At 36.7% G+C, this 27,490-nt stretch overlaps 3 protein-coding genes and 1 long non-coding RNA gene across 4 annotated transcripts; 2 read left to right on the forward strand and 2 right to left on the reverse strand.

The window, feature by feature from the left end:
- Window positions 1–1,846: 1,846 nt before the first annotated feature.
- On the reverse strand, window positions 1,847–5,740 carry LOC113079845 (major histocompatibility complex class I-related gene protein-like). Its single transcript, XM_026252069.1, has 5 exons — window positions 5,695–5,740; window positions 3,387–3,650; window positions 3,012–3,290; window positions 2,226–2,519; window positions 1,847–1,866 (listed from the first exon to the last, which is right to left on the reverse strand). The coding sequence occupies exons 1-5, from the start codon at window positions 5,738–5,740 to the stop codon at window positions 1,847–1,849; spliced, it is 903 nt and encodes a 300-aa protein (XP_026107854.1).
- A 3,402-nt stretch (window positions 5,741–9,142) lies between these two features.
- LOC113079848 (major histocompatibility complex class I-related gene protein-like) lies at window positions 9,143–16,543 on the reverse strand. Its single transcript, XM_026252072.1, has 8 exons — window positions 16,418–16,543; window positions 15,818–16,023; window positions 15,390–15,693; window positions 15,126–15,226; window positions 14,638–14,700; window positions 11,761–12,067; window positions 10,154–10,263; window positions 9,143–9,689 (listed from the first exon to the last, which is right to left on the reverse strand). The coding sequence occupies exons 1-8, from the start codon at window positions 16,527–16,529 to the stop codon at window positions 9,561–9,563; spliced, it is 1,332 nt and encodes a 443-aa protein (XP_026107857.1). The 5' UTR covers window positions 16,530–16,543; the 3' UTR covers window positions 9,143–9,560.
- A 154-nt stretch (window positions 16,544–16,697) lies between these two features.
- On the forward strand, window positions 16,698–21,358 carry LOC113079847 (major histocompatibility complex class I-related gene protein-like). Its single transcript, XM_026252071.1, has 5 exons — window positions 16,698–16,826; window positions 17,553–17,819; window positions 19,579–19,932; window positions 20,105–20,230; window positions 20,492–21,358. Exons 1-5 carry the CDS (start codon window positions 16,781–16,783, stop codon window positions 20,692–20,694), a joined length of 996 nt encoding a protein of 331 aa, XP_026107856.1. The 5' UTR covers window positions 16,698–16,780; the 3' UTR covers window positions 20,695–21,358.
- A 1,491-nt stretch (window positions 21,359–22,849) lies between these two features.
- On the forward strand, window positions 22,850–26,658 carry LOC113079846 (uncharacterized). Its single transcript, XR_003281766.1, has 2 exons — window positions 22,850–23,437; window positions 25,775–26,658. It is a non-coding gene; the product is annotated as an uncharacterized LOC113079846 (long non-coding RNA).
- Window positions 26,659–27,490: the final 832 nt, after the last annotated feature.

The raw sequence follows: 27,490 nt of genomic DNA on the forward strand, positions 1-27,490 counted from the left end.
AACCCGAAAGGAAGAACCTTGTACTGAAATGCCTGCCCCTCGAAAGCAAACCGAAGAAATGGTCTGTGTCGAGGAAGAATGGAGACTTGAAAGTACACGTCCTTCAGGTCGATTGCTGCAAACCAATCCAATGTGCTTGGGTATTAGCATCTGGAACGGAAGTCTGTGAAGAGCTCTGTTCTAGGCACGCAAGTCCAGGATTGGTCGTAACCCACCTGTTTTCTTGGATACTATGAAGCATGGGCTGTAAAAGCTGGACTTCATGTCGGCTGGGACCGGGACCAGCTCTATCGCACCCCTTGCCAGCATGGTCGTGACCTCTGCGTGCATGACAGGAGCATGACAGGAGCATCCTTGCCCACCATCATCGCATGACTACCCCGAAAACTGGGGGGACGCCAGGGCGAACTGAATCATGTAGCCGAGATGGCCTGGGGAGCTCTAGACAGGCTACCGGAAGATGATCCAGCGGGTCAAGGGAACTACAGGCATACCCACAGTGGGGCAGCGAGGTGGAACAGACAACCCCAGCATGGGAGCCAGAGTGTCCCTTAGCGGGGGCAGAGTGCGAGCACTCATCTGATTCCAAGTGGCAAAGAGGGCATGAGAAAGCAATGCGTTCTCGAACCAGCTCTGCATGGAAACTGGGAGAGGGGAACGAGAGCGTCGAGGAAACATTTTGTCAACTGTCGTCGGCGGCCTCTTGGGGCCCTGAGGTAGAGGAAACATCTCTTTTAGTGAAGGTTTTGGTGGAACAAAAAGAAAACGAGAACAAAGGATTCTCCCACGGCCCTCCTCCGGGGGAAGCAGTGGTCCATCTCCATCTCCTGACGAGCTGACATCTCCAACTTCGGCCAGCCTGCGCTGCGGCCGGGGTGAAAGCTGCTGCTGTGGCCGAGCGGGAGTGGAGGAGACCGCAGGGGGGTGTCCTCAGTTATGAGCCAGCTAAGGTGGCCGCCTCGGCGGCAGTGTGGAGGCAGCAGCGGGCCTGCCAGGGCAGGATGTGTTTGTTGGCCTCAGACTGCTTGTGGGGGCAGCAGAGAACTGCTGAGCAAAATTCTCCACCACATCGCAGAAGAGGACAGCCTGAGAGACCGGAGAGTTGAGGAGCTGAGTCCAATCAGACTCCCTCATGTCTGCCAGGTTAAGCCATAGGTGGTGCTCCTGGACCACCAAAAGTTTGGTCTTTTAGAGATAGAAAAAGCTCTTTCAGTGGTGCATAAGCACTCAGGGGAACGTGGGAGCTGAATGCAGGAAGCCCAGACGAACCACTGAATCGCGCCATCACACCATCACCAGCTGATTCGCTTGTAAACACTCTGGTGACCGTAAACGGTTGAGTGCGAGTTGCTCCTTATATACCCCCACAGGCCAAGGTAGTCTGTGTATCATTGGCTCGTTTTGCTATCACTCGAAGGTGATTGCGCTCTCAGGCGAGACCCCATTCGTCAGTCTCTTTCTGACATAACGTAGAACGTGACTGACTGAAAGGGAAATATGTGCTATGCTCATTTTCTGGGTTCATCTGTTTGCTTGTATATAGTATGCATGATCAATAAGGTATATACTGACCTGAATCTTTTAACATCACTATGTGGTACATTTAAAGGGATAGTTCACTCAAACATAATCATAATAACGTTACACCTCACTATTAGCAACTTACATTCATTACTCTTGATCACTTCTGGACGGTCTTTCCATTGTGCTCCACCACACAAAAATACTGGTTCATCTTCAAGTTGTCTGGAGAAATTTGAATGATATACAACAGGTTGTCAACCAAAATGACTGTTACCAGTTCGGCGATAAACACAAACCAGTCACGTTAAACTCATTCACAAAATCACCACCAGGTGCTCAAAGCTGGAATTGAGACATTTTCAATGAAGATGAAATAAAGGAAAATGAATGGTAATATTAATAATGAAAATAATATAGCATTAAAACATTTATTCTTAATGAATTATTCATCATATAGATCCTATATAAATCCATATAAAACTGTTTGACTACTGTTACAGTGAAATATTAAAACTTCGGTAATACTAGCCAGTCTTTCAGATAATTATGCATTTTGAGAGGGTGTGCATTATGCCTTAAAATAAATAAAACAATAGAAAAAGCAGGCATCATCTTCTGACGAGATGTGGCTATTTACTTGGCACGACCCTCACAGTGCATTATGGGTACACCATAAACACAATACCGCATTATTAACTTACTTTTGTTTCTCTTGATCTCGTCCTCAGTCAGATTCTTCTGGATGGTCATCCCCTCGTGCTCCACCACACAAACATACTGGTCCTTCTTCCACTTGTCTGGATAGATATTGAGGGTAGATGTCTTCTGGAAGGTCCCATCTTCATTTGGTAGAAACTCTCCAAGCTCCACATCCTCATCATGATCTTCTCCATTTCTTAACCAGGTGATATTCACTGCTGATGGGTAGAAACCTGTGGCATGACACACTACTGGAGAGAAGGGATTCTTCTGTATCAGAGACACTGAAGGAGAGACTTTAAAAAAAAAAAAGAGAGATTTATATGAAAGTTTAATACTTCAAATGTATGCAAAAGATCAACTTAAACATAAATGCAGGTATATTTTGTTTTAACCCTCCGGTGCTCATTTTAGAATTACATTTGTAATTTCATCATCAAAAGTGACACTTTTTTTTCCTTATATATATATTGTATTATGAGAGAATTTTATGGTGCTAACTAATATTTATGCAATAATTAATGCCATTTACCCATTGAAAATATATATTTATATATATATATATATTTCAATTAATACAGTATTTCAGGATAAAATAGAGACTAGGCATTTAAAATCCAGTTTTACCATGAAGCTACTATTTTTTTAAATGTATGATAAATTCTTTGGTCAAAAGTGAACGAAGAGAACCAAAGGGTCGAAGAAAACAATCGCACCAATGACTAATATATTATAATCAAAAATCATCTACTATATAAAACAAAGTACATTTCTTGAAGAAAAGCTACCTCTTCTAGTCAAAGCCTCTTTCCCTAATGTCAAGAAATATTTGATCCAGTCAATGCGGTCTTTATCGCAGTATTGTTTCAGTAATTCAAGTTGTTCAGTGTCATTGTTCCACTTCATCACTGTGGATATTCCCTGTGGTAAAGCTGAGATGTATCTGAGCTCCTTCAGGTCCAGTGTGATAAAATCTTCTCCATCATAACCGTGCTGATCAAACCCATCTGACTCATTAGTCTCATCATCCCAACCACATCCATACATCCTCTGATACACATGAACACCTGAGGAAGAAAAGGAGGTGCTAAGATCTGCTCTTTCTTACTGTAAAAGATCATTCTTTCACAGTTAAAACTGTAGTATAGAGTATTGTAACTCACCATGTGACTGATTTAATTGCTGCATTAGAACAGTAATGTTGATTTTGTTGATCTGCTGCACTCGTTCTCTGATCTCAGTGTATTCTTCCCAGATGTCTTCAGATGCATACCTCATCCAGTCCTGTTTGGGAATCAGCTTCTTTGTCACACTGTCATAATAATCAATCTGATGTCCATCCAGTGTAGTTACAGCAGAAATCTCTGGGAATCCAGCAATCGTCTGTCCATTTATTTCAGTGTAAGCTATGGTGAAGGTGTGCCTCTCTGAGCAAGCAAAAAAACAAACACAGTTAAACACCAAATACAGTGCCATAAATCAAATTACTGATTGAGTCGTTCAGTTTTTTTTCTTCACATCACCACTTTTGCAGTTTCACCATAAACTAGATAATGTTTGTCAAGACAAACTGAAGGTTTGCTTGAGAAAGCCTAGTCTGAAAAAGTTTGAAGCAATATTAAGTATATAATTAGTTGTTTTAAAAGCTCAAAGTTTGAAGGTTAAGTTTTTAAACAGATGTAACTGTTCTTGCTGGTTCTGAATAGGTGCTATGGTGTTATTAGTTGGTTTCTAGGGTGTTGCTAGGGTACTCTGGATGGTTTCTAGGTTGTAGCTAAGCAGTTGCGAGGATATTCCAAGTGGTTGCTATGGTGTTAATGTTGATTGATAGGTGGCTGTCAGGGTGTTCTCTGTGGTTAGACGAGACCATTGATAAGTGGTCTTTAAGGGATTATGTGTGGTTGTTAGGGAGTTGCCATGTAGTTGCAAGGTCTTAGCATGTTTGCAAACCTGTTTCTTGCATGTTTTAACACTTTACTAGCATGTTTATAACATGTTCGCATGTTGTTAAAATCATTTAACACACCGCTAGCATGCTTTACCATTTTTCTAGCATGATTTGCACACCGTTAGCATATTTTATCGCTTCTAACATCATTTAGCACACAGCTATCATGTTTTAACATGATTTAACTTACTGATAGATGGATAGATTAATTCATATTCAAATTGCTGAATGTCTGTGCAGAAATAAGGTTTTATGAATGCACACACAAAACAAGAGATCCAGTTGCAGTGTTTAATGGGGACCACCATACCGAAAAGCAGTCCAAAACAAGAAACACAAATGGACAAATGGAAATGGACACACAAATCTGAACAGTAGCGATACATAGTGTGGATAGTCAATCATTTAAATCAGATTTCAATCAGATATGCACAAAAAAAATATTTGGACTGACACTCTAAACAAAGCTTTACTCAGTCAGAAATAGCATTTCTGTAGTTTTTTCACTAATTAGGCATCACTGAAATGCTTTAAACTCAAAACTCTTCCTGGGAAAACAGTTTTTATATGGCATAATCATGGAAATGTTACTTTAAACCTTTTTGAAAGCTCAATTTGTGATATCAAGATATTTTTGTCAATGGCTGGCTAAAATATCTTGATAGACAATACTACTGAAACGATAGCATGACAAAAACCTTAAACAACAGGAAAAGCAACTGAATAACAGATGACCCACATGGAACAATAGTTTGCTATTTTATCTATTAATTAAAAATAATAATAATAATAATAATAGTCACAGGCCAGTGCCACCACACAAGCCTACAGTGAGTAAATATCAGCCTATGATATAGCCAATTCTACAGGTAAATAAGATCTTTGAAACATTGGTAAGTTAGCTAAAAGAATAAAGCCAAATTAGACTGTTATTATTGAGCTCAACTGCCCTGTCAAACTCAGAGGGTGAAAAAGTTCACGTGTCACAAAATAAAGCACACTAATTGGGAAGTAAGTTTCTGTGATATATTCCACAGTATGATGCTGTAAGTTAAATCACAGTACAGTAACTTTGAGCAGTCCTCCACACTGTGCGGTTGTATGAAATTTAGCCAGTGTTCATGCATATAATAGGAACATTAATTGAAAACTTGAAGATTAAAACCATTGCCTTGCAATTAACTAAACTGTCATTGATTATTATTAAAACAAAAATTATCAAGAAAAAGAAACATCCAAAAATAAACACTGATTCAAAATATTAATAAAAACTAAAGTACCACAGAGTTCAACACACGGAAGTAGCTGAAGGCCATGCTGACAGAAATCTTTCCTTTTCATACCATGCTCTTTTATGTGGCTTTATTCATGGCAAGAGCCAAATTTAATTATTCAAAGGTAAAACTTAAGGAGGTATTTAAATCTTTGTTGTTATTGTTGTTGTAAAATCCCCAAAACTTAATTTGGATTTATTTGGTTAGCTGATAGAGAATTCATCCCTAATGATTAATCGTTAATCTCACCTGAGCAAACAAAACGCACGCAGAAGAAGAAAATGATGAGCTTCATTTTGGACAAAAATCCATGCATTTGAAACACAAATAAGTGTATCTGTCAAAGAGCACTGCAAGCCCTCTCTAGACTTCACCACATCCACAGGAAGAAGTGATTAATGAGGGAAGCTACACGTCTATATAAAGTTTCAATACGGATGTTTGAGGAGGAAAGTTTTACTCATAAGTTGACAACACCAATTTGTTTTTTGTTTTTTTCCAGAGAGACATTCGATCATTTCTGTTAAATCTTTATTTTGATAGCCTACTTCAGACATTTTACTAACAGGTAGATCTAACACTAATATTCAGGTAAAGAAAGTAAGTAATCAAACGTAAAATATCACTGGATAGTCTTCACTGTATAAACACAGACAAGTGAGTGACTGGCTCTTTATCTATTATTGCTCTTTGATTAACATTTATAACACAGACAGCAGCAGGTTCATCAGGCTGCTGTCACTTTAAGACTTAATGCACAAATCTAATATACTAAGCCATTTCCTTTTCAACCGTTTACACAAATTTAAGACATAACCGACTGTGTTTGTGTGAATACTGACCATGATGGGCATTTTGACAATTTTGTGCGTATTAGAAACTTTACGTGAAACATTCAGTGAAAAAAACCTCTGTCCAGTAGTCAATACCTGTTTGAGAAGTGGTTTCATGTGTGCACGCTTTGGGTGTGTAGAGGCAGTAACCGTCTCTCAGAGAGAATGCGAGCACTGAACTGAGTTCTCTTTCGCATCTTCTTGCACATGAATGGTGTAAAATCTCTTAACATTGGCAAGACTTAAATAATATAGATACACATTATAGGTAATGTCCTGAGCATCTTTCACCCTGAAATGCTTGTGGAAATTACCTGCATTACGAGCCCAGAGCCTGTGGGAATAAGTAAAATAATGCATAATACATGCAATCCTGTGCTAAAATTCTGTTGCTCCAAAGCTCCATTGCATCTCATGAGCCAAAAAGCATATTAGGTGCCAAACTCTTGTCTTAATTTTCATTACCAAGAATAGAGTTTCAGCTTCAGTCATACCAGCCCTATGAAGTGGAAAATAAGCAACATCATCTGTACAAATGTTTATGGTTGTAAGATAACCAAAAAGGTTCCAGTTATATAATTATGAATGTGCTAGTTACAGATGGAAAGTGTTAGAAGTTATTTACAGATGTAGGAGGTGTGTTATGTGTTGTTCAGGTGTGATATGGCTGAGGGGAAAAACTGTTCTTGTGTCTGGCCTTTTTGGTGCACAATGCTCTGTAGCGCTGGCAATGGGACAACAGTTCAAAGAGGAAGTGTTCTAGGTGTGTGGAGTCCAGAGTGTTTTTACCAGCCCTTTCCTCACTCTGGAGGTCTAAAGATCTTGGAGGTTTGGAAGGTTGAACCAATAATCTTCAGCAGTCCTGACTCTCCCATGTAGTCTCTGATGTCTGATTTGGTGGCTGATCTCGAATGACTCTACTGCAGCCACAGAGCTGTACATGATAGTGAGTAGAGGGAGAGCAGAGGGTTCCTCCTGAAGTCCACTATCATCTCAACTGTTTTCTACATGTAAAGCTCCAGGTTGTTAAGACTGCACCAGACAGCCAGCTCTTTAGCTTCCTCTCTGTAAGCAGACTCGTCACATTCCTGAAGCACTGCAAACACTCTTCAGAAATGTCACCACATCCACAGGAAGAAGTGGTTACTGAGGTGAAGCTGCAGGTCTATATAAACAGTTTCAATATGGATGTTTAACACTGGATAGTCTACACTGTATGAATAAATACATACTTTTATCAAAAGCAACTATGGTCGCATGTTCCTTCGTTAACAGCAGAGTTCAATAGAACTTACAATCATAATTATCTAACAATGCTTTAGGGAAAATGCACCTCAGATTGGTGGCTGCAGCTTTAAAAACACTTTAGTCATTTTAGACATTTAGCTGATGTTGCACGTACAATATTTATGTTTATATTTTCAGCTGTATAAGGTTTTCTTACAACGGTTGAAATTTAAATTTACAAAAGCAACCCATCAAACAGAAATCAATGAATTCACGGTTTAAAAAAACAAACAAACATGTACCTGTAAATTTACAGGCAGTACTGGATAGTAACATATTACATGTAATCTGGATTATGTAATTAGATTAAAATGTTCAATCAGATTACAATCACTTTTCTGGATTACATAATTACAATTTATTCAAACAATGACAGTAAATTATTAATAATTTATTGATTCTCCCTAATTCTCTTTTCTTTCTCACTCTTCTTAAATGTTGTCATGTGATGCAGGATGTGTTGCTTTTTGTCAGTTAAAACTAAAATATACTTACCTAAAGTTAATATTTCAATAATTTAACAGTCCATTTGCATGCTCTCTTATGTCAATTAATGGTCATACAGTTTTTTCTTTATAACCTTAATCACATTTCAATTAATCCCAAATCTATAAACAAATGATGGCAAAAGTAATCCAAATGTATTTGTCATCTGATCATTACTATGATTTTAAAGTAATTTGGACTCTTACAGGGCATTTCCTTTTGAAAAATGTACAAATGGAAAGACAAGATCACACCCAGTAACACATATAAACACAAGTTTCATATACAGACAGTATCTGGTACCTTCATATCCAGTGTGGTTGGACAGACCCAACGTCACGCATACTTTATGTTAGAAAGTGTTTCCTCTTACAATATTTCTTCATGTCATGTCTTGCCCAAGTCACCAAGTGAGCAAATCAACAACTGATAGAGGTTTATGACGTCCTTGTGGATATTATTTTAGACTGAGATATGTTTTTGTTCTAAAGATTACCAACTAGACTGGAATCTGGGGCCTGTGCTGTACAGATGAACGGAGGAAACTCTTAAAAGACTTTGGTCTGCTTTTTGTTCGGACCGACTGCCAGCTCATACATTTCACGGCTGCAAAGTAATGTTGTACATATTCATTGAGATTTGTAATTCTGCCTTTTTACATTTTAAGGACATTCCCATCATCCTGCAGCTACAGCTAAAAACTGTAAAAGTACTTGTATATTTTGGATTGAAAAACAAATATACAGGAATAGGAAAACTTTGCTAAGAGTTGAAATGCTTTCTCAGATGTTGGTTTCTGAAAATGAATCTCATAAAGAACAAAAGAAGATCTTATTAATTACACTAAAGCAGCATGTGACAAAACTCTGCAAACAATCTCTCTCAAATGCTGCCTAAACATTTGGCTTTGTTCCATAAACATAGCAAAGTCTTTTAGCATTCAAACATTTGTAATCACATATATATGTGTGTGCGTGTGTGTATACACACAGTTACTCAATATTTTGCCAGAATTTACATATTTTTCCTATTTTCAAATTTATATTTTTAAATAAGTTTTATTGAAGAAGAAAGAAACTGCATGTGCTATTAAAGTTTTAGTTTATTTTTTTTTTACATTTAAGATAGCTGTTAAATTATTCTTATTCAGAGAACTGAATATGTACAAAAAAGGTTTCCTTTGATTTAAACTATATACAAATACCAGTGTTAAACGGCAGGATAACAAACAGTAGTACATTCAAAGCTCTCATTACACCTGATATTAACATAAGTTTAATAACCAGACAGTATCTGGGTGCTCTTTAGCTGACTGGCATTTGCATCTCATATCGATGTGTCTCCAGTCTGCTTTTATAGATGAAACACCACACAGATGATATAAGGTGTTCTTTTTCTGTGTTTCTTTGGTCATGTGGTCATCTTGTTTGGGAAAACAGGTCCATGACGTCCATACTCATGCATCTTTTATTGATTTAACATGTTTTGGTCACACATGCATGCTGGAAATCATCTGATCTCCACATCCTGAAGACTGATAACCTCACCAAAATCTGTGAGACTTGATTGGAGGAAACCCTTTAAAGACTCATCATTATCATTACTGTCTGAAATTCTTATTAACCCACTTCGTTTTATCTGCAAAGAAATGTAATAAAAATTAGTTAAATTACTATACGTTTAATTACACCAATTACGCACTGAAATTATACAAACAGCAAATCCTGCAAATCTCTAATGTTGCTTGAACACAAACGTTTAAATATATTGAAATACATATTTTTATAGATACAGAAAATAGTTTTAATCCAAATTAAATAATATTACGTCCATTTATTCCAAATGAAATGGTTAGATGAGACCGTTTTCATTTAGACTGGACTATTGTGGTCCATGTAAAGGAAATTACTGAAAACTGGATTCATTTCTCAACATTTGAAGATGTTTTGCAACTTTACTGGAAATACAATCAAACACATTAAAATGTGTGTAAACCCAAATGTTTGAAAGCTTGAGTAATTGCTGAGGACATTCCCATTAATCCTACAGCTAACGAAACTGGAAATAAGAGCAAAAAAAGAGAGATGTAAACATATACTTACTTTCCAAACAATCAATGCAGTAACAATAACCAGGACTACAAGGACTACGAGGATGACAGTGAACACGTCTGTCAAACCCACAAGTATTGTGAAGTATTTTTTTGTAGGTCCTTAAACACATATAAAAAAACACGTAATAAATAAATAAATGAAAATACACAGAAACAGCAAAATAAGGTTGAAACATTTTAGTGATACAATAAAAACCAATACTAATAATAACAAGCTATTAATTAGTTAGGTCCAGGGTTATTATCATTAACAAAATGAAATTGTTAGTTGGAAATAAAGCTAAAATCAAATTAAAAACAAATATATGATTTAAAATTTTTTAGATTACTAAATAAAATTTAGCTATGTTTCCTTTGTCTACTGCGATGAATAACAACAAACAAACAAAGCTATAATATGAATTTTGGAAATATGGACAATGGCATATGGACTCATTTCATAATGTGTCAAACTCTTTTCCTAGTCACTTTCATTGTATGAAAGAAGATCATACGTGACATTGTGCTGTATGTTGTCTTTTATGTTCTGCAGATGAGAGTCGTGTAGGTTTGAACGACGAGAAATAATTATGACAGAGTGATCATTTTCACACTGTAAAAAATGATTGTGATTTTGACAGTAAAACACTGTAAAAATGCTGGATAACAATATGTTTCCATACTATATACAGTGAATAAATGTAATAAAATACATTTAATACATTTAAAATACTGTTAAAAATACATTTTTTGGAAGTGAAAAAGAAAAAGTAATTGTATAATTTAAAGTGAAAAACCATACGCATGAAACTTCATATATGATGTTTTTTTGTTGAAATAGCGTTTTTAGTTTTTTCTTATAAGATATGTACATTAGGGTTTAATCTTGCATGTAATTTTGGTAAAATTAATGTTTATTGCATTATTTTTCATGTGTGTCACCGTGATGGGGATTAGTGTTTTGTGAATGACACTGTGTGCATCTTCTATATATAAGTATTGTCCTCCTCAGTTTTTCGAAAAGCGGTTTGTGATGAGCTTTGGTTCATCATGTGACTTTCTCATCACAGCAGTTTTTGGTTAATCAGTGCATTACAATGGTTTAAAACAGATATTAACACTTCAATATGTTTGTTTATTAACATTACATCAGTTAATGAAATACGGTATTTTATTGTGAATTTAATTTAAGATTGTAAAACCTAAAATATTGGTACCATCTTTTTTTACGATAAAGTTCTGGATGCCAGTTTATTACCATAAAAGTCACAGAATTTTTTTTCTTTTTCTTTTTTTTTACTGTGCGGATGAACTATACCCTTCTTCATATCTGATTTCGGTTTACAAAATCTATTTGATAAGTTTGCCCAGTGTGATCTTAAAGAGTAGGTTCAGCCAAAACTGATAATTCTGTCATCATTAACTCACCCTCGTGCTGTTCAAACCTGTAAGACTTTCATTGCTCTATAAAACACGGTATAAAACATACTGTATTGTAAATGAACGCTAAGAGATATCTGTCCCTCCTCCAAATGTTGCGAGGGTAGGATAAACGTTATACCGAGTACTAAAAAACAACAACAACCATAACACCATACCGCACTATTAGCTACTTACCGTAGTTACTCTTGATCTCGTCCTCAGTCAGATTCCTCAGTATAGTCCCTGTCTCGTGCTCCACCACACAAACATACTGGTGCTTCTCCCATTCATCTGGAGTAACACGGAGGGAAACAGTCTTCTGGAAGGTCTCATCTTCATTTGGTAGTAGCTCTCCATGATCCACATCCTCATCGTGCTCTTCTCCATTTCTTAACCAGGTGATATTCACTGCTGATGGGTAGAAACCTGTGGCATGACACACTACTGGAGAGAAGGGGTCCTTATGTAACAGAGACACTTCAGGAGCTACAAAAGATTGAGATCAATGTGAGGAAAATACCTAATTCTCAGATACGTTTATTAACATTTATCCATATGATCAACTATGGTCTACTATTGATCTACTATCAGACCAAATTAAACACATCTCGTGATTTTCTGTCTGTTCAACACATGGAAGTAGCTGAAGGAGTTGCTGACAGAGAAAGTCTTTGTTTAAATGACTTTATAAATCAAATCTCACCTGAATTAACCAAAGGTATGCAGATGAAGAAAAGGAAGATTTTTAGATGAAAATCCATTGATTTGACACACAATTCTTTATGCAGTCATCGAAGAGCACTGCTAAAACTCTGTAGGATTTCCAACACCTGAATCGTCAGGAAAAACTGGCTAGCATTTCTCTGTCAGCAAAGCTTTCAGCTACTTCCGTGTGTTGAACAGACAGAAGATCACGAAATGTTTTTAATCTGATAATGCCGTGTTAGCTGATCTGAGTTGAAAAGCAGGTTATTGTTTTGGTGAAGCTTCACTGAAATTGTCTCATGCACGCAGAGCTATCTAAAAGGCTAAATGAGACAAGCCTGAGAACTGCTCAATGTAAATGACTGAATCTACTGTATGCACATTTTAATGTAAATTAAAGAACAGACTTGCTTTCAAGGGGTGTCTATGTGCCACAGCTCCGTGAAAGATGATTTAAACTATAGTCAACATGAAACACAAGAAATTGACATTTTCTACAGTCAGCTGAACGGATCTAGGAATGGTAAGAAATGGTGTAAATTTTAAGTGTTATATAAATATATTACTGTCGTCCTTAACCTGAAAGAGAAAACAGACCAAATATATGCAATCAACTTATTTACTAACATTTGCATTCCTGTATTAGCATACAGTTTCAGCATTTAAGTTTAAAACACACTTGTACCTCTATAATTCCCTCTAAACCCCTCAGTCTCACACTCACATCAGGTGAAGTCCAAGTAGAGCGTGGCTTTAGCGTTGACTGATGACTTGTTTTGCTCACACTGGCCTCAGGCGTCTGGAGTCGCTGCACTCAACAAACCTGTTAGCGAACTAGCATGAGGCTAACCAGACAAATCCAGACTTGATTAATGACACGACAGAAGCAGAATTGCATAAAGAGTTGCGCGAGAGAAAACTGAGATTGTTAGCAAACTAGCTTTAGCATGTAGCTCAGTTTGAAAGAAATCAATTTTAGATACAGATATTACATCACTTTAGACAACGTAGCTTTATTTAAGATCTTTAGCTATTTTCACCTCCTGAACACAAGTCTGTGTTATTCTGCTCATACACTGTGACTGAATCATGGATGTAATTCTGAAGGAAATGCTTGTTTTCATAATCTTTCATCAAATGTAATCACTTTCACTGACACTTTACTAAGTCTCTTCTCACCAGTTCAGCCGGGAAACTTACACATTGGCAAAAGTAATATGTATTTATTGATTTTTAGTTGACTAAAAAGCCTTTTTTAGCTTTTGTTGTTGCGGTGCAGCAAAAAAATAACCATATATAATTAATTAAGGAGAACAGAGAATTGAATTTGTTATAATTGTTTATTCTTTCATTTGAAACTCACAAAGACCAGCTGTCAAACTATTATTATTCAATGAACTGTATATTTACAAAAAAAATGTCCTTTTAATTTCAAATAAATAAAAATGTGAGTGAAACACAAGATCACAAACAGTAGTACATTTAAGGTGCCCATTATACCTCATAGAAACAAGTTTAATATCTAGACAGTATCTGGATGCTCTTTAGATGATTTGATTTGCACTTATACATCGATGTGTCTCCAGTGTGTTTTTATAAACTCTACACCACGCAGATGTTAGAAAGTGTTCATTTCCTGTGTTTGCTTGAACGTTTGGTCATCTTGTTTGGGAAAACAGGTCAAATAATGTGTACCCTTTGCATTCTAGTGCATTTATTCCTTTACATTGCAAATGTCCAAAAACAATAAAGAAATTAAAATAAATAAGTTGTCTTCTGACAATTAAGCACAAATGCAAAATGTAAAGATTTGAATTGCATTTCATTAAATTCATTGATGAAACTCAATGATATAAATGTGTTAAGTATTTGAAATATTATTTAAAACAAGATATCTGTACACTGAGTGTTTTAACTTTTCTACAGAGGCCATAAATAAACGTTTATTTACACATTTTATGTCCATTACACATTTGTTTGCTAAAACATCTTTAAGAACAATTAGTTATATAATATTTTTCTCTCTGTCTGGTTCTTACATTCTTTGTGTCACTGGATAAACAAATTGTTCCTACACAAATTATGACTTATTTTGTTTTTCAAATGTTCCACTAACAATGCAAAGATAATATTTTTATGCTACTGTTTTCAGAACGTTGATGGATCGATGGCAGCCAGAACGTATTTGATAACTTTGAGAGACTTTAGAAAATGTTACTAGAATGTTTCCTGTTAGCTGTATTATTCAACTATTAGACATGTTTCATCACACATGCAAGCTGGGAATCATCAGATCTCTCACATCCTGAAGATTCCTGACTGGAATGAAATCTGGAGAGAGTGCAGATGACTGGAGGAAACTCTTCAAAGACCTTTGTTGATGTAAATCACGCTTTCAGAGGATGAAACTAGCTGATACCCACTTCTCATCTGTAAAGAAATGTCATAAAGATCAATTAAATTAGGATATTTTTAATTACACAATTTGTATTGACCACTCCACTTGGCCAATTCCAAATCTCAGATTTTTGCAATTACAGGTTTAACTGGAAGATGTTCTGAAGTCAGTTTACACTAGCATTCAAAAGTTAATCACATGTAAATTTAACTGAAGTGATGGCTGTAGAAGATGAGGCTGTGCATAATTTACAGTATTTAAAAAATAATAGTGATTTTTTAAATTAGTGAAGCACTGGCACTTTTAAATCAACTTTACTGGAATTACAATCAAACACTTTAATATGAGTGTAAATCCAACTGTTTGAATGGTGGTGTAATTGCTGAAGACATTCCCTTCATCCTACAGCTGATAAAACCACTTGGATGAGAAATAAGAGCAGAAAACATGTACTTACTTTCCGAACAAGTAATACAGCACCAGCATACAGGACTAGGAGGATGACTATCAGTGCGTATATCACACCCACAAGTACGGTGAAGTATGTATTTGTTGCTCCTTAAATATAAAATACAATTTAAACACACTTAATAAATAAATTAAATTAAAAAGTTTTTGTTTAATGACGCAATCCATGAGAAAAGAAAGAGACATTAATTACGTGTTATAATAATTTATAATAATCATGCTGCACAAAGTAAAGTTCTCTAAAACAAGTTACCTCTTCTCTCAAAATCATCCTTCCTTGACGTCAGGAAGTATATCCAGTCAGTGCACTTATCTCTGTAGTATTGTTTTAGATAGACAAGCTGTTCTCGGTCATTGTTCCACTTCATCACTGTGGGTATTGCTTCTGGTACAGATGCAATGTATCTGAGCTCCTCGAGGTCCAGTGTGATGAAATCCTGTCCATCATAACTGTACTCATCAAACCCATATATGTGTCCAGTCACATAATTCCAACTACATCCATACATCCTCTGATACTTCTGAACACCTGAAGAAGAAACAGTGGGACAGTGGCTCTTTTATTATTGTGTCACGTAATCTTTCAAATTAAAACTGTAGTATAAAGTATTGTATCTCACCATGTGGCTGATTGAATCTCTGCATTGGAACGAAAATGCTGATTTTGTTGATCTGCTGCACTTGTTCTCTGATCTTAGTGTATTCTTTCCATGTTTCTGTAGATGCAAACTCCTTCATCCAGTCCTGTTTGGGAATCAGATTCTTTGTCACACTGTCATAATAATCAATCTGCTGTCCATCCAGTTTAGTTACAGAAGAAACCTCTGGAGTTTCTGCAACCGTCTGTCCATTTACTCCAGTGTATGTAGTGATGAGCGTGTGAGACACTGAGAAAATATTTAACACAGATAAAGGACCACATACAGTGTCATGAATCAAATAACTAAATTCCACAATCCAAATTAATATTAATTGATTAATTTGAGATGCTAGTCCCATTCAAAACCCAAAAATATAAAAGAAAATAAAAAAAGGTTAATATTTATGTTCTTTGGAGAAGTGGCTGGGTTTTAGTTTTTATTTTGGCCAGATTTCTACTTGTTTCACTCTTTCACGCACATTTTCTGACATTGAATCCGGTTCTGATCTTTACTCAACCAAGCCAAATCTATTCTATTAAACACATCTCATGATTTTCTGTCTGTTCAACACACGGAAGTAGCTGAAGACCTTGCTAGCAGAGAAATCATCATTTAAATGACTTTACGAAACAAATCTCACCTGAATGAACCAAATGTACGTAGATGAAGAAAATGAAGAAGATCATTTCAGATGAAAATCCATGAATTTGACACACAAGTCGTCGAGGAGCACTGGTAAAACTCTTTAGCATTTGCAACACCTGAATCAACAGGAAAAACCAGTTACTGAGTGAGTCATGTCAACCTGTGAGTACAAATTTCCACCCTGTACTTCCGTATTAGTATTGTTTATCCAGATCTGTACAGACATGTTCTGCGGCTGCGCTCCGTTACCGGTTTTGTCCTGTTGATTCAGGTGTGGCAAATGCTACAGAGTTTTAGCAGCGCTCTTCAATGACACACATATAGTATTGTGTGTCAGATTCATGGACTTTCATCTACAATGATCTTCATCATTTTCTTAATCTATGTACCTTTTATTCATTCAGGTGAGATTCGTTTCGTAAAGTCATTTAAACGATGATTTCTCTGTCAGAAAGGCCTTCAGCTATTTCCGTGTGTTGAACAGTCAGAAAATCATGAGATGCAATTAATCTGACATGCAATTTTTTTCTCAAAAATCTTAAAAAGCAAGGCTAACAGAGCTAGTTAACAGATTCAGTGCTTGCTGATCCTTTTTAAAAAGCAGAAGTTTGTTTTGTTGAAGCTGCATTAAAATTGAGTTGTTTTCCAATGGTGTGTACTTGTCTAATGCACGCAGATCTACGAAAAGGCTTAATGAGACAAGCCTGAGAATAGTCTTATGTAAATGATTCAATCTATGCACAGTTTAATGTAAATTAAAGAATAGACTTGCTGCACAGGTATATCTGTGTGCCATGACTCTGTGAAAGATGTTTATCTGTGCAAAAGTACTGATTTTAAAAATTGTATGGTTGTGTTTGCTATCAGTGGATCTCATGTGAGTGACAGGTTGCCCCTTCCTCCTCATCAGGGAATAGATTTAGAGAACATGAATATAAAAAATAATGATAATTTTATAATAAATACTGCAATATTCCTTAAAAAAAATTGAATTTTAATTTCATGGTGACTTTAAAAGAAAAAAAACTGAACGGCTTGTCTTTTGATTCATGATATTATGTGTAGTTTATTCCTGGTCAAAAGCTTTATGGTGTTTTGTGATGTTGATTGTTTGTTGAATATTTTCTCAGTGTCTCACACGCTCATCACTACATACACTGGAGTAAATAGACAGATGGCTGCAGAATTTCCAGAGGTTTCTGCTGTAACTATTCTGGATGGACTGCAGATTGATTATTATGACAGTGTGACAAAGAAGCTGATTCCCACACAGGACTGGATGAAGGAGTTTGCATCTACAGACAGATGGGAAGAATACACTGAGATCAGAGAACGAGTGCAGCAGATCAACAAAATCAACATTCGTTTTATAATGGAGCAATTCAATCAGACACGTGGTGAGATGCAATACTTTATTACATGGCTCTCTGCTTGATTCTGATTGGTTAGTCAGTTATCACAAAACAAACCCCGACAGGGTGATCAGGAGAGTCTTGTATCACTCTGAAGGGCTTTATTAGTTCATTATCCCTCGCTTATAATACATTTAGAAACATCAAAGGATTATCTTGTACATACAACCCCAAATAAGAAAAAGTTGAGACAGTATGGAAAACGCAAATAAAAAAAGAAAGAAGTGATTTCTAAATTTACTTTGACTTGTATTTCATTGCAGACAATATGAACACTAAATATTTCATGTTTTCTCTGGTCAACTTCATGTCATTTGTAAATATGCATGCTTTCCTGTCATTCAGACCTGCAACACGTTTCAAAAAAAGTTGGGACAGGAGCAATTTAGGGCTAGTAAATGAGGTAAAATGGTTAAATAATGATGTGATTTGAAACAGGTGATGTCAACAGGTGATTGTAATTATGATTTGGTACAGAAGCAGCATCCAAGAAAGGTCTAATCCTTTAGGAGCAAAGATGGGCCGAGGATCGCCAGTTTGCCAACAAATACGTGAGAAAATTATTGAAATGCTTAAAAACAATGTTCCTCAAAGAAAGATTTGAAGAGATTTGGATATTTCACATTCAACAGTGCATAACATTATTAAAAGATTCAAGGAATCTGGAGGAATTTCAGTGCGTAAAGGACAAGGGCGCAAGCCTAAGCTGAACAACCGTGATCTCTGATCCCTCAGGCGCACTGCATCAAGAATCCTCATTCATCTAGAAGTGATATCACCACATGGGTAGTACCACAATACGTAGTTACATCCACAAATGCCAGTTAAAACTGCACAGTTGAACCGTGCCAAAAGGAAGCCCTATGTTAACAGTGTCCAGAAGCGCCGTCGACTTCTCTGGGCTCGGAGGCATCTGGGCTGGACCATCACAAAGTGGAAACGTGTACTGTGGTCAGATGAATCAGTATTTCAGGTATTTTTGGGGAGGAATGGACGCCGTGTGCTCTGGACCAAAGAAGAAAAGGATCATCCAGACTGTTACCAGCAACAAGTCCAAAAGCCAGGGTCTGTCATGGTATGGGCTTGTGTCAGTGCCCTTGGCAAAGGTAACTTGCACTTCTGTGAAGGCATTAATGCTGAAAAGTACATAGAGATTTTGGAGCATGATATGCTGCCTTCAAGAAGACATCTTTTCCAGGGACGTCCATGCATATTTCAACAAGACAATGCATAACCACATTCTGCACACATTACAAAGTCCTGGCTGCAGAGGAAGAGGGTACGGGTACTTGACTGGCCGGCCTGCAGTCCTGACCTTTCTCCAATAGAGAAGACCCCGTACTGTTGCCCACCTTAAGACTTGTTTGCAGGAAGAATGGGACAAAATGACACCTGAACCCCTTCATCACTTGGTGTCTTCAGTCCCTAAACGTCTTTTAAGTGTTGTGAAAAGGAATGGCAACATTACAAAGTGGTAAATGCTTTACTGTCCCAACTTTTTTTGAAATGTGTTGCAGGTCTGAATGACAGGAAAGCATGCATATTTACAAATGACATGAAGTTGACCAGACAAAACATGAAATATTTTGTGTTCATATTGTCTGCAATGAAATACAAGTCAAAGTAAATTTAGAAATCACTTCTTTTTTTTTCTATTTTTTTTTTTTTTTGCGTTTTCCATACTGTCCCAACTTTTTCTGATTTGGTGTTGTAAAAAATAAATAAAGAATAGTATTTTCTCCAGCTCTTTCAGGTGTTCACACATATCAGAGAGTGTATGGATGTGATTTGGATGATGAGACTGGAAACAGACGTGGATTTGATAAGTACACTTATGATGGACAGCGTTTCATCACACTGGACCTGGAAAAGATTAGATACACAGCATCTGTACCACAGGCAGAACCCACAGTGATGAACTGGAACGAGGACAGAAAACAACTTGCCTATCTAAAACAATACTACAGATATAAGTGTGTTTACTGGCTGAAAGAGCTCTTACATTACTCTAAAGCTTCTTTTGAGAAAACAGGTAAAGTACCAGAGTCAACAGAACAGATTTTGACTGAGCCAGGTGTGATTGACAACAAGAGTAACAGTAAGTTTAGAACTGGTTAATTTTCCTCTTTGTACATTTTACTAATTTTAGAGGCAAAACGCATCAGAATGCCTTTGCTAGTGTTTTTAGGTTCATTTGTTTTGTTGTTGTTTATGTTTTTCTGTCATTTTATTCATTGCGTATTGTGTTTATGTTTATCTGTGTGTTCTAGGATCTGCATCATATCCTTTATATATCGGGCTTTTAATTTTTATTATCATCCTAGTTTTTTTAATATTGATTCTATTTTGCATAATATTGTATGCACTTTGGAACATCAGGAATCAATTCAAACCATGTAAGTATTAATTTGTTATGATAAATATTTCCCATCATAAGTGCAAATGTTTTCACATGTGTTTCTGTGTGTGGTGGTACAATGAAGAAGAGCGCAGTGAATGTGAACCTGATGCTGTTTTGTCAGTTACATCTGGCTTTTTTTTATGATTAAACTTTAAGAATTCTGTTGGTGGTGTGTGTGAAATGACATGTGAATCCCTTGATAATATTCTTAAAGTTCATTACAGCATATTAAACCTATGTTTATCTCTCTTTACAGACTACAATAAGGTCAGATACTACAAAGAGAATAATTCCACTCCCCAAAATACATCTCCTACTGAAGACTGTAGTCAAAGTGAGCAGTCCCTCATCGAATCTTCAGAACCGTTAGCTCCATCACCAGAGGAAGGGTCTTCATCACCAGAGGAAGGGTCTTCATCACCAGAGGAAGGACCTTCATCACCACTACTCAACAACTGAGACATTTTGTACAAGAAGTACAAAAAGTACAAGAAACATCAAAATACTTTTAAAGATTTCCAATGAACATTCAGCTATCCTGTACACACTTAAAATGATCCTCTATACTTTTTCCTTTTCTTCCATCTCCAATCTTGAGATTTTAGCATTTCATTTAGAATGAATCACTTTAGCTGCTTTTCCACCATCGGGTCAATCCGTTGTCTTCAGTTAACCGTTCTGTTCATTTCTGATATGGCCCAGCTGGTATGGATATGGTTTATTTTCCACTGTGGGTGGGTCTGATAACAGAGCTCTTCACAAATATATATTACAAATAAATATATATTATTAGTCATTGTCTTGGAAATGCAAGAGTTTACAGACGTTAAGAGATGTACATAGCGACTGTGGAGGATGGTGGGATATTTCTTGAGTTTACAAATAGCAGAAATTTGCCTTTAAATAATCTTAAGATATGACAGTACCATTTGTACTATCTTTATGGAGACATTAGAATGCATTTTCCTAACCAGATTTGTTTATATTTATGTACATATTTTATTTGTGTAATTATCTGTCCTAGTACTATATATGTGCCTGATTTCCTTTTCATCCTCGTTCTGGAGTAATTGATCAGTTAAGTTTGGTCTGTCTGAGGGTTTCTCATTTTAAAGTAGTTGTTGAGCTTTTGATTAACAGAACAGAAACAAAAAATGACGACGTGACGTTCATTACAGTGTTCCCATCTACATGTATTTACATTTAATTTTCTTTATATTTTATCCTGTTTGTTTAATTTTTTGTCTTTCTTGCCTTATTTTGTGCTATATTAAATAATACACCTTTATACTCTTCTTTTCTGAGTGAGTTTGGTCTATGGCATTATTTGTAAATATAATATTTTTAAGAGATCATCTAATAGAGATTGACTAAATACTGTATGCGGGAATAATTCATACAAATCACAGATCATACAAATTACATTATTATAATAAATTACAATTTTCATAAAGTAAAAAGAATGTAAATTATATAAATTTTAATATAAGTGTATTACCTGTAAATAAACATTTAAAAATGTTAATCATATAATGTAAACAATGACTATTTAATTCAAATATAAATATATTTGTTTTATATTTTAATTTCATAACTAAATAAAATAATTAAAACAATATGTTACCTTATTTTTGAATATATTAATGTAATATTCACGCATTCTAAATATAAATATATTTATTATACATAAATAATAATAATAACAATAATAACAATTTACTTTTTAGAAATAATTTTGTTAGATTTAAGCTTAAATCAACAGGGAAAATGGCAATAGAGTAAGAAAAACACATTGTTGATAAAAAAACATGATAGCACACTTAAATGTGTTTTTGCATATATATATATATATATATATATATATATATATATATATATATGTGTGTGTGTGTGTGTGTGTGTGTGTGTGTGTGTGAAGCGATGAGAATACTGTTTGTAAGCAAAGAAAACAAAAATGTTGTCAGCAGTGCCACAATTATGCACTGTTTCTACGTGTATTTAGCTTTGATTTGAAAGAAAACAGTGCATCCTTGTGGTGCGGCTGACACAGAAGAGTATACGCAGCATACGGTGATATGGAGAGAAACAGAGGAGAAAGGAAAATGTTGAATAAAGTCATTGGGTCTCATTCATGAAACACGAGCATAACGAATTTTTGTGTAAATCGCGTGTAAAGTGGTTTTGGCGTAAATTTTCGGATTCATTAAAACGTTCGTATTTTTGCAAATGTTAGTTGGTACGAAAGAAATCTACACCTGCTCCCAGCCACGTGTAAATAGTGCTTTTAACGTCTGAACGTTTTGCTCATTAATATGGCTGCATTTGAAATCACCTTAATCGGGTACATATTTACACAGCATTTGGATTTAACAGGCGGGATTTATGGTTATTGAGAGTGAGCGTGCACGCGCATCCCATTTACGACTGATTGGAATTCATTAACACGCACACACATTTCACTATCACATCTGACGTTTACTAAGTTTTTGTGAATCAGGAGAAGAGTTTTCGGGAAGTTCTCTTCACGCGCAAATCACTCAGATATTTACTCATATATTTACGAATGTTTCATATATGAGACCCATTATTTTTGTTTTTCCACAACACCTGTGGGATTAAAAATTTATAAAATGTTAAAACTAGGTTCCAATGTAATAGCATATGAACTGAAAACGTTTTGATATACATTTTGAGGTAAATCAGGAAAATCAGGTGTCTGAGATAATGTCCTTTAGTCTTTGTGCTCTTCCTTGCCATTTGGTTTTTTTAAGCTCAAGACACAGCTGTGCCTTTTGTCTCTGATACTGTCAGGCACCTCTGTATTTAAATGACACTGTTATGCTGATAAGATCAAGGCTGGGAAGTTGCCAGTGTCTGGAATCTTCCTGATTGCATTTGCATGCTTTGTTAAAATGGTCTCCACCTCTACTGTATGGATCCCTCCCACTTGAATGTATAAAAACTACAATGTCTTAAGGACAAATTAGACTATTGATGACTGCAGCGCCACGCAGAGCGTTCTCAATAAAAGAATCCTGCTGAAGATTACCCAAGAGTCTCCTGGTCTTCGTTTCTGAGTTCCCAACATTTTTTGGTGCCGTGACCCGGATAGAGCTTCTCACCTGAATCCAGATTGAAACTGCAACCTCAACAAATATCAGACTTCATTCCAGACTGAATCTTTCTTTACAACCAATGGTTGGTGAGTGTACCTCTATCCAAAAGAACCTTTTAAGACCAGAACAAATGTGTTAGCCTCTGCGCCATCAGAGAAGAGTTAACAGACAGCTGTAGGGTTTGGTTAACTAAGTGACCCTCTAAAAGGATACTTTAGAGATGAAAATAATCCTCTGTTTAGCCAGGGAAGATTAGCATCACATGCTAATATTTTGCTACCCTCTGTGTCTCGACAGGGAAGTTTAGCGTAAAGTGCTAGAAGTTTGTGTTAAGTTACCCTCTAAAAAGGATATTTTAGAGATGAAAATAATCCTCTGTTAGGCAGGGAAGATTAGCATCACATGCTAATATTGTGCTACCCTCTGTGTCTGACAGGGAAGTTTAGCATTAAGTGCTAATAGTTTGTGTTAGAAGTGTCCTTTTGTGTCAGAAAGACATTACAAAATGTTGAGAAGAAATCCTAATCTGATTCCAACAACTAAGAAAGGTGGACTAGCTACTCCTTCATGGACAGACAGTGAGTTCAAATCATTGTTAGGACAGCACATGGACTCAATAGTGACAGAGTCAGTCAGATTGGAGTTGATAAAGGAATTTGGTATTGATCCAGAAAAAGTATGGTCAATTGAAGAATGTAAAAAGGTACTAGGATCATGTATTCGCAAAAACAATGCGAAAGGCATTATCTGCTGCCACAGAGAATTTGGTTTAGCACTATCTACGCAACATTCTCAGAGTACCTCAGAACTAGAGGAACAGAACAAAGAGCTCAGAGCCAGAGTATCCTCTTTGACTAAGAAACTGAATCGCAACAAAGCTGCAGCAAAAACTGATGTGGAAGAAGTTAGTCAGACTGATAACAATTATCCTGATTTACAAACTTTCTTTGAAACAGATGTAGCCATCCAGTCAGTAACTGATGTAACTGTAGATTCAGTAAAGGTATGTGGTGCGAGGAGGAGATCTCAGATGATTGAAGGAACTGAAAGTGTTCCTGCCAACTCCTCTGTTGTCCAAGTACAAACTGTTGCCAAAGGGCTAAGACCTAAAGATATAGAGAGACTATCCCAGAGCTTACCCTCTGCACGCACAAACTTTACTGAATTCAGAAGAGCATTGATCAGCAAAATGCGTCTCTATGACATGTCGTTAGCTGAAGTCACACAGCTGATGTCACAAATTCTAACTGAATCTGAATTCAACAGTTTTGAGTCTGCTGTTACTTCTGAACTATAACATGCACGTAAAGATGAATTGAGAGAGGGAGTTCTGAGAGAGTTAAAGAATATTGTTGGACCAAAAGTGGATTGGTCAAAGGTCATTAGTTGTGTACAGAAGGAGGCTAAAACTGTGAGTGAATACACTGAAAGATTTTGTCAGTCAGCAGTAACTTACAGTGGAATAATTGATGATAATGAAAGTGTGTTAGAGGACAAGGGACCATTAGTTCGCATCTGGTCAGATGGCCTTGTAGCTGAGTACAGAAAAGCTTTGCCATTCTTAGATCTAACTTGGTCTAACAAAACTCTCCGAAGTAATCTAGACAGTTTAGCTACTTGGGAAAGAAACTCTGATGTCAAAGCCAGAGTAAAGATTGCAGCAGCATCTTTTCAGGTCAAAACAGAGAACCGACCGAAACGTAGAAGTCCTAAGAAGGAGGGTAGTTGTCATTTTTGTGGTAAAACTGGACACTGGATGAAAGAGTGTAGAAAAAGCAAGAAGACATTAAGAGAAATGAACAGCTTTACTCAGCTCCTACTCAGTCTACTTACCACACTGAATCTGCCCCTCCCCACGTCACCTAACTGTTGGAGCAGCTTGCTCAGGTGTTAACTGTAAGGGCTGTGAGTGCTTAACTTCCCCAGTAATGTACAACAAAGATGAAACCTCCTTTATAAATACGTTGACTGTCACTTCCTTTCATTGAGCGAACGTTAAGTACATTCACAGCCTTCAAAGCTATACTAAAGCACACTCCAGTCACTCCTATTCTTTTTTGGGTTATGATGTCTTGTTATGACTGATGTTTCATTAGAGGATGGAGATGTCACCCAGTAAAGTTTTCACACCAGCTACAGGGACAGACTAGGACACACACAGACCAGTGAGGAGCCCAGGGAAGAACCGAAGTGCAACAGGCCTCGGGGGCCAACCCTGTGGTGAAGACTTCCTCATAGGTTTCCCCTATCCATAGTTTTATCCCCACCTCACTGGTCCATAGGTGTCAAATTACTTAAAACTAGTTTGAGAAAAACACTATACAATCACCAGACTTTAAACCACTATACGATCAACAGAAGTCTAAAATTGTCTATGCACGAATACTGCTGGTCTGCTGTTTCTTTGTTTTCTTGTGTTGCAGGTATGCACGCATGAGAAGTCATTTCCATATGTGACATCCTAGTGTAAAGCATCACTTCAGACATCCGTGAACAAGCTTCATGAGGACAAAGAGTTATCTGAGTGAATCTACGTGCGAAATGGACTACAGAAAACAGACTTCACAGCTATTCGGACGCCATGGACTTCAAGACTTCCACTCCTATGCTACATGATTTTTTCTGTGTCATCATGTAGTTTTTACAACGTGTTACCATCCATACCATATGTGTCAACAGTTATGGTTCTAAAAATACACCTAAGTAAATCTAGTACAAGACACAGAATAAGTTAAACGTGCCTGTAACCTTTTCAAGTCACATGACTGAAGATGGGGCTTATGTTAACAAACAGGCCATAGAATGGACTTATGAAAGTTTAAATTTGTATTATGTGAGAGTTATTAGAACTCTCAACGGGAGGACTGTGGGATTGCAAATTTAGAAAATGTTAAATCTAGGTTCCAATATAATAGTAGAGTTTTTGGGGTAATAAAGTTGACATCCAAGAAGCTCAAATCAGGAAAATCAAGTGTCTGAGACATTAACCTTTTGTCTTTGTGCTCTTCCTTGCCATTTGGTTTTTTTAAGCTCAAGACACAGATGTGCCTTTTGTCTCTGATACTGTCAGGCACCTCTGTATTTAAATGACACTGTTATGCTGATAAGATCAAGGCTGGGAAGTTGCCAGTGTCTGGAATCTTCCTGATTGCATTTGCATGCTTTGTTAAAATGGTCTCCACCTCTACTGTATGGATCCCTCCCACTTGAATGTATAAAAACTACAATGTCTTAAGGACAAGTTAGACTATTGATGACTACAGCGCCACGCAGAGCGTTCTCAATAAAAGAATCCTGCTGAAGATTACCCAAGAGTCTCCTGGTCTTCGTTTCTGAGTTCCCAACACACCGATGTCTCTTTAAAGGAAAAAAATCAGGGTAAACTCACACGTGTATCCTCTGGAGTTTAAGGAGAACCTCAACAAAGTCTCAAACTGTGCTCAGATTCACCAGAGCTTGAGATCAAACTCCAGCCAAACTCCTCAGAATGATGGATATCTGACTTCTCACCCATGACGCTTTGCTAAGAGGAAATCAGGATATTTAGCATCTGATTGGGGCTTCTGAGAGCCTTGGGGACGTGCCACAGCATCTTCACACAAGCACTGCACTTTCTCATGGAGATTCGCACAATTATCTTCGTCAGCCAAGCAGGAGCTATGCGCTAACCACGCTGATTAGCATTTTAAAGAGCCAAATTTTTCATATCCACAGCCCCTTTGATTGCAACTGAACTTGCGGACCCCACGCTGTTCAATTATGGCTGTAAATACCAGCCGGGACAAAAGGCAGAAATAAAAGTGACGTGTAAGAAAAAGAGTAATATTTGAAACAACTAAAAGGTTTTTAATAACGCGAGCCGATGTCACGGCGAATGAGCTGACTCGCGCTAAACTACAGGGTTTGCTGCTCGACAAAGACGCGGGAAAATCACAGGAGAAAATAACCAATGTCTAACCCGTTTGGTGCAGAAAGGTCAAAGTCGCTAGTCAGCAGATTCGCCCGATGCCAACCAAACTCTACTGAACGCCACTGATGTTTCTGTGCAACACAAATGTGTTCACGAGCAGGAAAACCTTTAGTAAGATTGTGCTACAATAAACTCACAAAGAACTGTTAGCATCATCCAGAACATCACT

Source organism: Carassius auratus, unplaced genomic scaffold (assembly GCF_003368295.1).
Source record: "Carassius auratus strain Wakin unplaced genomic scaffold, ASM336829v1 scaf_tig00029453, whole genome shotgun sequence".
Taxonomy (NCBI): domain Eukaryota; kingdom Metazoa; phylum Chordata; class Actinopteri; order Cypriniformes; family Cyprinidae; genus Carassius; species Carassius auratus.

Excerpts from the sequence above, each read along its gene's own strand:
- LOC113079845 (XM_026252069.1), bottom strand. The coding sequence starts at position 5,740 with ATGAAGCTCATCATTTTCTTCTTCTGCGTGCGTTTTGTTTGCTCAG. Across the intron at positions 3,291-3,386 it reads GCAATTAAATCAGTCACATG|GTGTTCATGTGTATCAGAGG; the intron begins GTGAGTTACAAT and ends TTTCTTCCTCAG. Across the intron at positions 1,867-2,225 it reads CGAGATCAAGAGAAACAAAA|CTTTGAGCACCTGGTGGTGA; the intron begins GTAAGTTAATAA and ends TCTCAATTCCAG.
- LOC113079848 (XM_026252072.1), bottom strand. The coding sequence starts at position 16,529 with ATGCTAAAGAGTTTTACCAGTGCTCCTCGACGACTTGTGTGTCAAATT. Across the intron at positions 10,264-11,760 it reads CGAGATCAAGAGTAACTACG|GACCTACAAAAAAATACTTC; the intron begins GTAAGTAGCTAA and ends TATGTGTTTAAG. Across the intron at positions 9,690-10,153 it reads CTGCATTGATTGTTTGGAAA|ATAAAACGAAGTGGGTTAAT; the intron begins GTAAGTATATGT and ends ATTTCTTTGCAG.
- LOC113079847 (XM_026252071.1), top strand. The coding sequence starts at position 16,781 with ATGATCTTCATCATTTTCTTAATCTATGTACCTTTTATTCATTCAG. Across the intron at positions 17,820-19,578 it reads GCAATTCAATCAGACACGTG|CTCTTTCAGGTGTTCACACA; the intron begins GTGAGATGCAAT and ends TATTTTCTCCAG. Across the intron at positions 20,231-20,491 it reads CAGGAATCAATTCAAACCAT|ACTACAATAAGGTCAGATAC; the intron begins GTAAGTATTAAT and ends CTCTCTTTACAG.